The sequence below is a fragment of the Xenopus tropicalis genome, chromosome 8 (genome assembly GCF_000004195.4).
Source record: "Xenopus tropicalis strain Nigerian chromosome 8, UCB_Xtro_10.0, whole genome shotgun sequence".
NCBI classification, from domain to species: domain Eukaryota; kingdom Metazoa; phylum Chordata; class Amphibia; order Anura; family Pipidae; genus Xenopus; species Xenopus tropicalis.
The window spans coordinates 117,903,796-117,917,311 of NC_030684.2; the positions used below are offsets into that span (position 1 = coordinate 117,903,796).

General features: G+C 38.8%; 1 protein-coding gene across 1 annotated transcript; it reads right to left on the reverse strand.

Annotated features, from left to right (window-relative positions):
* Nucleotides 1–1,576: 1,576 nt before the first annotated feature.
* On the reverse strand, nt 1,577–12,839 carry LOC108648313. The gene is made up of 4 exons (XM_031891510.1): nt 12,803–12,839; nt 2,566–2,629; nt 1,984–2,411; nt 1,577–1,904 (listed from the first exon to the last, which is right to left on the reverse strand). The coding sequence occupies exons 2-4, from the start codon at nt 2,617–2,619 to the stop codon at nt 1,748–1,750; spliced, it is 639 nt and encodes a 212-aa protein (XP_031747370.1). The 5' UTR covers nt 2,620–2,629; nt 12,803–12,839; the 3' UTR covers nt 1,577–1,747.
* Nucleotides 12,840–13,516: the final 677 nt, after the last annotated feature.

The following is a 13,516-nucleotide window of genomic DNA, read 5'->3' on the forward strand; positions in this document are numbered from 1 at the left end:
TTTGCTTGCCAGTGTGCCTGGTATTAAAAGCTTTACACTGCAAAACTGCACTTCTGCGACTGAATTCAATATCAATCCAATGTGCTGTCAAACTGATATATGATTGGATATTGTACTCTGATGTCCATGTGTCACATGTGAAAGCTAGGGCATTTGCTCTGTCAACTGCATTTCTAACTTGCTTTATCACCTTATTATACATGTCAGGTATTACTTTGTCAGAAAAAAAACGACGGGATGGAATTTTGTACTTTGGTTCTAGGAGATTCACCAGTTCAGTAAATCCAGCATCCTCAACAATTGAGTAAGGCTGCAAATCTACTGCCATCATCTTACCAATAGCATTGTGAATTTTAACTGCATGAAGGTTATCAGAGGCCCACTGATGTCTAGCTTTTGTAAACTCATTAATTGTTGCTTGCTTTGCCAATTCTGCTACAATTCACACAAGTGGATTTCTCACTGTTTTCTGGTGGACTTGGAGTTACCATACTGGAAACCTCTGCAGATGTGCTGCTTATGTGATTGCAGCTATCATTAGGGCAGGCATTGAATCACCACATCCCACCTGCCACTTTTTTGCCATTATTGCCATCTAATTAGCTAATTAGTAATAGCTTTACTGGCCTATCCTATACACTCACATACATAAACTATATATACAAACATCAATACTAGCTGTAGATATTAGTATCACAATAGCCTTGGATACTATGCTTGTTCAAGAACTGATCCAGGCCCCTCTTATAGGTATTAACAGAATCTGCCATTACCACATCACTAGGAAGGGCATTCCCCAGCCTCACTGCCCTCACCGCAATAAAACACCTACATTGCTGCAAATGAAAGTTAATGGTGATGGTGGCGTGGCGGGAAAGATTGTTTCCCTCCCCTTTACATGGAATGTGCCACAAAGCCAGTACAGGCAGCACCATATTCTCCCTTCATTTGGGCTCCTGGTGCAATACACCTTGCCTGAATAGCCTGGTAGCCTCACTGTGGCTTACACGTTCATTGCTGGCTTGTGTGCCGCCCATCCATACTCCAAGGTAGGTGCCTCTCTCTGCCATTGAACATGCTACCAGCCTGCGTGCCTTAAACTGTCTCCCAGCCAGCGTGCCTAAAACTGTCTCCCAGCCAGCGCTCCTCAGCGCAGCCATCCTCTTATCCGCCCAGCGGCACCTCCAACCCTCTCACATGCTCACCTTTTTGTGCAAAGTCTAAAGTGCGCGAAGACTGAATAAGGCGGTCACGTGTTCCAACAGGATTCGGTTCGGCGCAGAGCACGGATTCGGCCGAAACCGAATCCATACAAAAAACGTGGTATTCGGCCCGAATCCGGGATTCGGTGCATCCCTATTTCTGATGCAGGCAAAATTGTGAAAGGTGAGATTGTTCACTGTTGGGAATCTCATACCAAGGGATTACCTAAAAATATTGCATCCAAAGAAAGGCCTGAAAAATCTGTTGTTGTAGAACAACACTTCTCAGGGTTTGGAAGATGATGTAAAACTTGTTGGTATATAATTTGGTTGTATAGTAAGTTAATTTTCTATTATAATGAACATCACTTAAAACATCAATCTTAAACATAATTTTTACTTTTGCTATTTCAGTCATTGACTATGTCTTCCAAAAATTGTCATAAACAATTAACTAGTATAAAAATCTGAAACTTGAAAAATAATATTCAACAGTGTTGGGTATAATTTTTTACTAATAAAAGATAATTTCCTCTGCTGCAAAATCACAGGCTTGTAGAAAGAATACGTATTTTCCTTTTGGGTCGGGGAATGCTTCTGTAACAGCCTTCACCACACAAGCTGGTATCACCTTCCGTATCCCAGACCCCAGATAACCGTATACCCACACTGAAGCAGCGATAGGCAGCTTTTCTGATTGCCCTGTTGAGAAAAAGGATATAATATGTAAATTTAAATTTAATTAAATTTTAGGAATAAAGAAGAAAACATTTTTATGAACCTCATGTTTGCGGCTTTGTTGGGTTTCTTTTTCTTTTGAGAGTTGGTCAACTTGAAGGCACAATCCACTCTTTCTGGATCAATGATATCGGTCTTAAATCTGTGCCACTCAATGATACATGAAGCGTCGTCTGGAATTAGGGCTTTAATCAGGGGCTCCTCATGGCAACAGACGCACTCTATTACAGTTGGCATTGCAGAACAATTAGAACATTGACACCAGTCATTCTTGCCAAGTCGATCCTCCTTTTCTTTGCTCTGTATGTCTCCCTCCTCACTGGTGTCCACACTTTCTTGTTCTGTGTCTTCCTCCAATTTTTCTTCGCTCTCACCGGTGATTTCAGATTGATGCACCGTATCGCTTGAAAAGCATTCGCGCCTCTTTCTTGAACCGGCGCGCTGCCGCATTGTTTGTAGCAAAACTTCATACTATAAAAATGTAATTTATTGAAATTATTATAAATTTATATTAAGTTAAGATTTTACAGCGATGTAAAATGCAGGCGATTATAGGCGCGCAAAATACGCAAGATTTAATGTTAACATAATGCATGAGCTTACAGGTTTGAAGAATATAAAATACCTTTTCAGCATGAAAAGCTGAGGTTGTTGGCATTTGTGACTCCTCGTGAGACATAGCGATAATACTGTAAAAAACAATTCAGAAATTTAGATTTAAACTTCACCAAGGCAGGGACATCAATCAGTTTGTCTTTCAATATTAAATGAATGCAGATGAACCTTAAAATTGCATTTACTCCCCTTTAAACAGTGTAAAAAGTTGCATTTACTTGCCCTTTAAACAGTGTAAGAAATAGCATCTACTTTGCTCTCTATAGTATAAAAAATTCCATTTACTTGCCCTTTAAAACAGTGATAAAAATTGAGAAGCTGGTATGAACATGTACTTTAAAAAAAAAAAAAAAAAATCAAAATGATAGTATTAACTTGCCCTTTAAACTTAATACATCTCTGAGTGAGCATCTCAAATAATTTTTTATGTTTTTTTGACATTAATTAAAATTTCCTGTGTAAATTATTAATTAGTAATATTGGTGTACAACAGTAGTGCTATACATATATAGAGAGATCACAAATAAAAATCACAATCAATCAGATTGAATTTTTTTTTTTTTATTTAACACATTAAAATAACATAACAGTAAGAGCAGACAGGAAAAGAGATGAACAGAGAGGCTATTACTCACAATATTAATAACTGAAGCGACGAGCGGAGAGGATCTGCTAGTAATTATCAGGCGCGCCCACACGGATGCGCGCCTAGGCTGGGGGGGAGGAAAGGTTGCGCATGTGCACAGGAGGGCACGCTCCGGGGGGGAAGGGGGAAAGGGGAAAGAAGGTTGCGCATGTGCAATGAAGGCAAGGAAGTGGGCATACCACTTCCAAAATGGCCACGCCATTCTTTGCATGGAGCTCAAATCAATTGTAGCTCTATCCAGTGGTACTATTTATAAATTTTGGCTTGCCATCTCCTTTAATCTGTTCAATAAAAGTAGAAGGAAACCCAAATATATTTAAAACTTAAAAAAGGAAACTATCAGATACTCTATCATAAGGTTTTTCAAAATCAAAGAATGTAATCAATAGCTTCTGGTTTCTTTCCCTTGTATCATAAATTATGTCCCTAACTAAAGAGAGCGCTTCTGTAATAGACCTATTCAGAATTGCACAATATTGATTAACCTCAAGTACGCTACTAATAGCCTGTTTTAATCAAGATGCCAACATTTTTGCAAATATTTTATAATCCGTATTTAACAGTGTGATTGGTCTCCAATTTTTAATCAAATCTTTTTCACCTTTTTTAAAAATTAAAACTACCACACCTTCTAGCCAAGATTCAGGAAGCACATCATTTTTAGCAACTTCTTTTAAAACCTCCGTAAAATCTTCCACTAAAATATCCCAAAATGTTTTATAAAATTCAATTGGAAGATTCATTACCAAGTGTTTTTTAAATTAGAAAAGCTTTTAACAATACCTAATATCTTTTTAAAAAAAATTTCATCCTCCATATTTAAAAGTTTTTAAAGAATTTTTCCAGAAAAGGATCAGATGCCTTTTCAGAATAGAGGTCTCCATAAAAATGTTCTACCTTTTTTTAAAATTTCCTCTATCGTTTTCACCTTCCATTTTATCAATAAAATCTTTACCATTACATATTTTTCAAAGGTTAAAACATCGGATGAGGATGAAAAATGTACAAAATTCTTTTTAAAAAAAAATAATTTGTTTACCTTTCTCCTCTAAAATTTTCTTAATCTCACTTTTAATTTCATCAATATTTTCATTGACTTCAACCCCAGCTTTTTCTAAGGACAAAAAAAATTTGTAATTTCATATTTAAAAACTTTTTAAGAAATTTTTAAACAGTTTTCATTTTATCCCACCATAATAGGATGTTTTTAAAATCTTTTTTAGATTCTCTCCACATTTTATAATTATTAACAAACTTATTTTAACACTTTCATCTTCTAGCAACTACACAGTTTCCAATATGTTGATTTACAGAAAATATTCCCAGGAAAACTAATCGAGCACTTTAAAAGCCTGTGATCTGAAAAACAATTGGTTTCAACCTCAAAACTATTTACAATAATTTTTGGGGATACTCTGGAATTATCATTACCTTTCCACACATCTCTCATATTCAAGGACTCTATCAAACTTTTTAAATTAAGACTTATCCTTAAATATCTGTAGTTTTTTTTTTTTCACCAGGCCATGAAATATTAAGATCTCCCCCGATAATACACGGCTCAGACCTAGTTAAGAAACGTTTTAATGTTTCCAATAATTTGAGCCTCTTTTCTTTTTCTACTGATGCATACTGTGACATGCTGACTGCCTGTACACGCAATTTTGGGGGAATTAGCAATGGTAGGCAGGCAGAGGATCTGGAGCATAGAGACAGGGACACCACGTCTTCAGGCAAAACTCAGGTTTATTTAGAGCCAATTCTTCCCAACAGAAACATAAAACAGTTCATCAACATACAGTTCAGGGTTGCGATTTGTCCCCTTCAGGGTTCTCACCTTCCAGGGTTAGTTCCACTCTCTGGAACAGTCAGGCTTCACATTAAGCCTTGCTGAGTAGAGATGTAGCGAACCTCGCAATAAAAGTTCACGAACCCGTTCGCAAACTTCCGCCAAAAAGTGCGAACTTTGTGAACCCCATAGACTTAAATGAGAAGGCGAACTTTAAAACCATTTCTGGCCAGAAAACGGATTTTAAAATTGTTTAAAGGGTGCAACGACCTGGACAGTTGCATGCCGGAGGGGGATCAAGGGCAAAAATTTCTCTGAAAAATAAGTTTTTGACACAGGGTTGCATTTTTGTGCTGTAATGGGTAGAAATCACACTACATTTCTAAACTTGTGTAATAAACTTCTTTAAAACATCCCGCGTCTACATGCCAATCAAGTCGTGTAAAGGTTACAGCCGGTTCGCACGCAAAGACAAAACGCCGCAGTAGTGGATACGGAATATATTATTGCTGGTGGAAAAACGTCGCTCAGGTGATTTTATTGCAATGCAATGTCACTACTATGTGTAACGTGTTTGGTGCACTACTAAAGAGGAAAAGGAAAGAACACCAATTGATGGCACACCACGAATTAAAACAAACTTTATTTAGCCTCATTAAAAAAGGTCATCAGTTAAAAAATAGAGAAAAGTAAGGAAAAAATCAAGAGTTAAAATAACTGGCAATCTAAGTACCTATCACTTTAAACACGGCCTGAATTAGACCGATTTGCTATTCTATCTATAGCGGAGGTATCTTGAAGTGGTGGTTAGGTTAGGCCAAAAGTAACAAACTTGAACAAGTAACAAATAGAGCAGACTGCAATCACACAGCTGCCTCTGAAAATAAATCAAAATGTATCACTCACTTGCTCCTACGGCCATGTGGTGATGATGCGATTTGTTTGCAATAATTGTTGCTAATATCCCAAAGAACTTGGCAGCTCTCCCAGGCTGCTCTAAAACGGCTCATTCGTTCAAAAAAGTTCTATACTCTGGTGACTACAACCAGTGAAACTCTGCTGCAACTCAAACACAGATATATCTCAGGAAATCCTGCGCTCTAAACGGCTGATTGAGTATACAGGTGTATAGACATAAATCTATACACCTGCATTAGGGTACTAAACTTATCAAATTAGCCCAAATTATACACGGAAAGTACTGCGCTTTTCCATTAAATTTACATCAACGAATATGTGTCTTTTTTTCTTAAAAAGGTGTACTGAGCACAAGAAGGGGTGATTGCGGATCCCTTTACTAATTATAGATTATTTCTCCTTCAACATATTATGACAAAATCAGAACTGCAACCAGTAATGACGTTACCGGTATGCTAACAATGACTAGAAGCCTCCAGTCACCTTTTTAAGAGAGCTTAGGCAGGGTTCACTTTTAGTGGCGATGAGTTGTTAGTTCTAAATTGGTACTTCTTCTGTCCGACTTCTACGGGTAGCACTTCTGATAATTCGCTAGCAGCTCAGGCTATATATTGTGAGCGGCTAATAGCTCCTTATAGTAACTATATCATTAAGTTGTACATTTCAACAATGCAGTTAATAGTAAAGGAATACGCCGGAAATTCAACTTCTAAATAGGTGCTCACAGATGCACCATTTAAGTATTAACTAAAGTGATATAGTCAAGCCACAGAAGCCATGTCTACCGATAAAAATCAAAAGATCTCGGTGTGGTTTTGTTCATCAAATGTCACAGGCGGCTTCCCCACCACTGTCTCATCGTGTCTACCACTGTGTACTCAAATGACCTTCGCGATTACATGAGAGTATGTTAAATAACAGACGCCCAAATAGGTAAATCAGACGGACAGCAAAATCAACCTTCTCAAAAACCATTACCTAATCGTGCCTACCACCATTTGTGTGTATTACCTCGGCACGACTACATATACGCCAACTGTAACTTCACTATCCTAAAATCTATTTCATTTAACCTTCAACATCCACCAACATTCTAAGAACTAATTACCTCGTTGTGCCTACTACCATATAAACATGTTACCTCGTCACGACTACAAAACAAGGTACAAAGAATTGCGAACGCCAACGAGCGTTTCGCTCATAGCTTTATCAAGGCGAATTGGACTTCCGCCTGTCTACAGGTTGATTTAAGTAATTTTCAACCAATTACAAGATTTCTACATGTTCCCTTTTGGGCATCATCATTAACCCTTAATTTATAGGGGAAATTTAAACATTCAGATTGCCGCCATAGTAATTAATAGTCATCAGATCAGCTTCCAACTTATCCCATGATTAGAATAAATAGTGGTAATGAGTACTTAATCAACTTCTAATATCTCTCATTGTTAAAATAAGTTTTAAAAGTGTAGCGGTGAACCAGTGTAAACCTATGTGAAGTGCAAGATGGTGCAATATTAATATAGACTCTGCGATATTTAAATAATCACTTCACAGAGATATAAAAGTGCAGTCACTAAAATGTCCCTTGCAACGCGAGGGCAGACAGTCAATCAGTAAATGAATATAATCAGTGAAATTATATGAAAGAAATAATTAGTGTGAGAGAACCCAAATCAGTAATGTGAAGAGATGGTTAGAAAATGTACACATTGAGTGTACCCCAACTTATCTGTTATCGTGTAAATAAATACGATTATGTATAGAGAGCTCTCTCTCTTTAGCAATGCTTCTGTGATCTGACCTCCCCGAATCCCCAGCATAACGTGTTCAACACCCCAAAACTTCATCTAAGTGGAATTAGCTTCATGGTATTTTAAAAAGTGATTGGCTACCGTCGTGAGTGTTTTATTATTCTTGGAATCTTCTTTAGAATTATTGATAGTACTCGCATGTTTTTGCATGCGCTTGTTTAAGGGCTGTGTTGTCATGCCTATATATTTCTTGTCATAATATATGACATTAGTCGTTTTGCAATTAATATAGTCATTAATGTGGTGAATATGATGTGATTCTATGATTGTCAAAAAGAACTTTCCAGATCGTTTCAAAGTGATACAATTACCACATCTGAAGCTGCTCTTTACTACTTTACTACCAGTGAACGTTTCTTTCCCACAAAGTGACTTTTTGTTAGATTGTCTTTGAGATTTGCTGATCTTCTGTAACAGAAGGAAACTTTTTCGGGTAAAAGATGTCTTAAATCTGGATCTTGTAATATGATCGGCCAAAATTTATCGATCACTTGTTGAATTTGAAAATTACTGGGATTGAATGTGGTAACAAATCTAATTTGTTCCTGACTACTTGCAAAAGATTTTGGTTTAAGTAGCTGATCTCGGTTAGTTTGTAATGCCCTATGGTGGGCTTGTTTAAGGAGTTTGTTTGGATACCCTCTTAAATGGAGTCTCTCTTTTAGTTGTTTAGCCCTATCTTTAAAAGTTTCCAAAGACATACAGGCTTTTTAACTGTTTGTCTATGATGGCTTGTGTAATGTAACAGGGTATTAGTCGCAGTATCTTTTCTAAATAAATCAGTTGTAATATCACCCTTGTCATTTACACCTATGGTGAGATCTAGGAAAGAGACAGAGGTTTGAGAGGCTGTTTTTGTTAGTTTGATGTTCCAATCATTGCTATTGAGGATCAGACAAAAGTCATTTAGGAGATCTTGGGGTCCTTCCCACAGAAAGAAGATATCGTCAATATATCTCAGCCATTGTGGGATATGGCATGTGTAAAAGCTCAAATCATCACAAAAAACAAGATCTTCCTCCCATTTGCCCAGAAATTTATTGGCATACGTAGGAGCGCACGCCGTGCCCATCGCCATGCCCATCACCGTGCCTTGTATTTGCAGATAGAAAATATTATCAAAAACAAAATAATTATGATTTAATATAAAATTCAATAGTTTCAAAATGAAATCACCAAAATCCTGATTCATTGAAGCATCACTTTTGATAAAGGATTGCACGGCTCGTATTCCTTGCTGATGTTTGATAGATGTATATAAGGCCTCAACATCTAGAGTCACTAACCAAGTGCCTCTTACAACTTTAATCCCTTCCAATTTAGCCAATACCTCCATCGTATCTTACATATGAAGGGAGAGTGACAACATACTTTCTTCAGATGCTGATCTATGAATTTACTAGCCTTTTCTGTTAAATTTCCGTTTCCCAATACAATCGGTCGGCCTGGGGGTTTAGATCTGTTTTTGATATTAATAAATCCTTATAGGCATCATCAATGATTTTCTTAAATTTATCCAAAAAGGAATCTGTAGGATTAGAAAAAAGTGGTGCACTACTATGGTTTGGTGCACTACTATGAACAACAGCAAACAGCACTGGACACGTTAAAGAACAGTAAGATAAATAAAAAAAAAATAATAATAAAAAAAAAAAGTGATCTCTGGTTGGTGCTGGGGGTGAACTACTAGGAGCAGCACACCAGTCCCCAACACAGCTAGACTAATAGCACTGGGCTCTGTAAATTTACAGAAGCAAAGTAAAAATACACAAATAAAATAATGATGTGAATGTGTGGTTGGTGCACTACTATGACCAGCATACCTGTCTCCAACACACACAGACGGAGCTGCAGTACACAATGAAAAGAAGACTAGAGTAACAGTAATCAGAAAATAAAAGCAGTCCTTACAAGGACTATTGGGTTACAGCAGATGAGATCAGCAGGACAGCTTCCCACAGCAGCTACATACAGATCAGTTGAAAGTAGATCACTAGTCAGCAAAGCTACCTAAACTGTCCCTCAAACCCCTGCACAGCTCTCTCCCTATGCTAACTCATCAAGCACACACAGGCAGAATGTAAAATGGCTGCTGGGCTTCGGTTTATATATGGAAGGGAGTGGTCCGGGGGGGGGGGTTGTCCAGGAGGGAGAGCTGCCTGATTGGCTGCCATGTATCTGCTGGCTCTGGGGTGAGAGGTCAAAATTTGGCTCCAGCTAAGGCGAACCCAAAATTGCAAACATCGCTAAAAGTTCGCGAACTTGCGAACACCCGATGTTTGTGCGAATTAGTTCGCCGGCGAACAGTTCGCTACATCTCTATTGCTGAGCCCTCTCAGCACTCATCCGTCTGGTCATAACTCCCTCTGCTCCCTGCAGTGGCAGGTGGCACCCCCAGCTCCTCTGGGAGTTCCTAACACAGGCAGCCCTCCTGCCCTGTGCCCTGCTCTGAGAGTGACCTTCACTCAGTCAACCTCCAACTCTAACTCCTGTGCAATCACACAGCCCTTTTTATTGGCTGCTCACCTGCAGCCTAATGAGGCAGCTCCCTACAGCTGGCCAAATCAAAACCTTAAAGGGAGTTTAAGCATCACCTGCTGCAAAACCAGGCATTTTACCTGGTGCTATTAGTATTCCACTATTAACACTGGTGGAAAACACACCAAACAATGATCTTTTTCATTGCATCTCTCACAATACATACAAACACATTTCAAGTTAATCCCATCTAATTTTACAGACACCATCAATACTCTACTTGGTAGACTGACATGTAATTCTCTGTTTTATAGGGAAAGTTTTAAGAGAATGCGGATGTACAAAATGATTCCCTTGCAAAATGGTGTTGCACACACTACAATTAAAACAACGATAACCTGGCTGAGGATTACACAAAAAATTTACTGTAGTATTGTTTGTTTGCCCTTACCAGTAAATTTTTCCCTCCCAGACACAAACTTGAACTTTCCAGAAGATCAGTTCTCTCCTTTTTCCCAGCAGGAGAATAAACATTAATGATCCTGTTGGATCTGCTGACCAGGGTTCCTTTACTAACTTGCTATTAAGATGCTTTTAAGCCAGAAGTCAATGGACTATTTAACCCTTTAAGTGCCAGCCGAATTCGTCATTTCGGTTCCCCCCAGTGCCAGACGTTTTTTAAGCATTTTGTACTCATTCACTTTAACAATGTTTTTTGGTAGGAAAACCTCCATGAAACTAGGGAAATTATATATCGTTTTTTTCGTCACTAATTGGGCTTCGACATACATACCAAATTTTATAACTTTTCTGGAGATATAATGTGTATTTTGGGTGAAATATGTAAAAAAATAAAATTATGAAAAATTTCTGTATATTTTGAGTTTTTTTTCCATAGAAAAGTTAATTTTATACACTTTTTTTTTGTTGTTTGTAAAAGCCCTGATACTCCCAAGTCCAACGATACCAAATATGTGGTGGTACCCCACAGTTCCTGTCCAGAAGTAACCCCCAAACTAAAGCAATACTTTAGTTTAGAACAAAGCGGAAAAGCGCTTGTAACAGTTGATGCAGCATAACTTATATGTAAATCTAAAATATCCCCTCATGTTTGGTATCTTTAGAAACTACAGACCTTCAGGTTTCTAGGTGCAATGTAGTTTTCACTCAAAAGCCAAATACCTTTTGTCAGTGCATTGTGAAATTTGGAACTTTTTTTGACATTTTTTTTTTTCTAAAACGTACACTTGGACGCATGATCAAATGTGGATTTGACAAAAAAAATCTCATAAATTTTCTAACAAAGGCAAATTTGAAAGACAAACTTCTACTGAATAAACTGATGCCCCATATGTATGGGTGCACATAAAGACATGGGCACCAAACACTCCAAAGCAGGGGCAATGCACAAGGGCAATTACAGCTAAAAATGTGGGTGCTGTGCTCTATGTGCACTTCCTGCAGGTTTTCAGTGTTAACCCCCCCTACCTGTAAAATAACCCCCACAAACTTTCTGAAAAGTGCACACCATCAGCTATTCAGAGACACCACTCTCCTCTTTCTACATGGAAAATTGTGGCCGCAGTCCCTTGCAGAAGTCAGCGCTTTGGTCAGATGTCAAGGAAAAACCACATAAAAAACCTAGATTTCTCCCCAAAATCTCCATGGCAACTACCAAAAACTTACTAAACCTCAATTTGCAAGTTCCCCTGAATAAAACGATACCCCATATGTATGGGTGCACATAAAGACGTGGCCACCAAATGCCCCCTAACAGGGGCAATGCATAAGGGGGGGCTTTGCTCTACCTGCAGTTATTTAGTCTAAACACCCCCATACCTGTGAAATAACCCCCGCAAACTATATATTTCCAAAAAGTGCACACCTTCAGCTATTCAGAGACACCACTCTTCTCTTTCTACATGGAAAATTGTGGCCGCAGTCCCTTGCAGAAGTCAGCGCTTTGGTCAGAAATCAAGGATAAACCAGATACAAACCTAGATTTCTCCCCAAAATCTCCATGGCAACTACCAAAAACTTACTAACCATCAATCTGCAAGTTCCCCTGTATAAAACGATACCTATGTCTAGTTGCACATAAGTACATGGCCGCCAAACCTGAAAATGCAAAATATTGGGGCTGCACTCTATGCACCCTTTTTTTTTTTGCCTGCACCCAAATGAATGGAATACGCTCGGGTGCAGGCACATGTAGCCGATATACGCATGAAAACGCGTGAGAATGCAAAGTCTCGCGTTTTCATGCGTATATCGGCTACATGTGCCTGCACCCGAGCGTATTCCATTCATTCGGGTGCAGGCACAAGTAGCAGACGTAGGGCTGAATTTTCGGCAAGCGTTTTTCCACTTGCTGAAAAAATCAGCCCTACGCCATGTGTGGCATCAGCCTAACCCTTGGCAATAGAAACTACCAGAACAAGTGTCTGTGTGTGCTTGGGAAAGTTGTAAATAAGTGTGTATGTGTGCAAAAGTGTAATAATGACAAAGATAGAAGAAAAAATGGGGAAAAAAAAATTTTTTTAGACAGTTGAGATAGAAATAAGCAAAATAAACAGTGGTAGAGAGTTGTAGTTCAGCTTACCCAAGGCAGGCAGGCGATCAGGGGCGATCAATCCAGCAGGAAGGCAGCAGGGGAGCTCCACCATGTCCAACGTGCGCAGCAGGAGTGAGGGAGCCGACAGTAGGCGGCGACTTTTAAAGGGACAGCAGTGGACACGTCATCAATGCGTGTCCACTGCTGTCATTGGCTGGAGCGACGATCGGTGCAGCTGGGGGACCCGGATCGGTGAGTATGTGCTGCTCTGCTCGTTGCCTAGGGGGATCTTAGGGGTTTACAAGCGCTGTGCTGCTTTAAAAGCGAGCGCAGCGCTTGTAAACCCTATAGTGCCATTGGACGTAGATTCTACGTTCTATGGCACTTTGGTCCCTTGGTACCTAGGACGTAGAATCTACGTCCTATGGCACTAAAAAGGTTAAGTAAAGTAAAATAAAACAAAATAACAAAACAGAGTTTCAAGTACAGATGCAATGTATAAAGGATATACCTGTACCTAAGTCTAAGATGTAAGTCTAGGTCTAAGTCTCTAACTATATATTTTGGCCTCTCTGTGAGCCATCTTATATACAAAATCAGATGCATTCAAACTCATTCAAATCCAAAACTCCACCCCTGTCAAAGGGTAGTCACCCTAGAGAAGTCCCAGCCAATCAAGTCTGTCATATGATGATCCATAGTAACCTCCAAGTTAGTAGTGTCCTGTAGATGTCGCTGTTGACCAAATAATGGTAGTAGAAG

Excerpts from the sequence above, each read along its gene's own strand:
- LOC108648313 (XM_031891510.1), bottom strand. The coding sequence starts at position 2,619 with ATGTCTCACGAGGAGTCACAAATGCCAACAACCTCAGCTTTTCATGCT. Across the intron at positions 2,412-2,565 it reads CAGCTTTTCATGCTGAAAAG|TATGAAGTTTTGCTACAAAC; the intron begins GTATTTTATATT and ends ACATTTTTATAG. Across the intron at positions 1,905-1,983 it reads AACAAAGCCGCAAACATGAG|GGCAATCAGAAAAGCTGCCT; the intron begins GTTCATAAAAAT and ends TTTTCTCAACAG.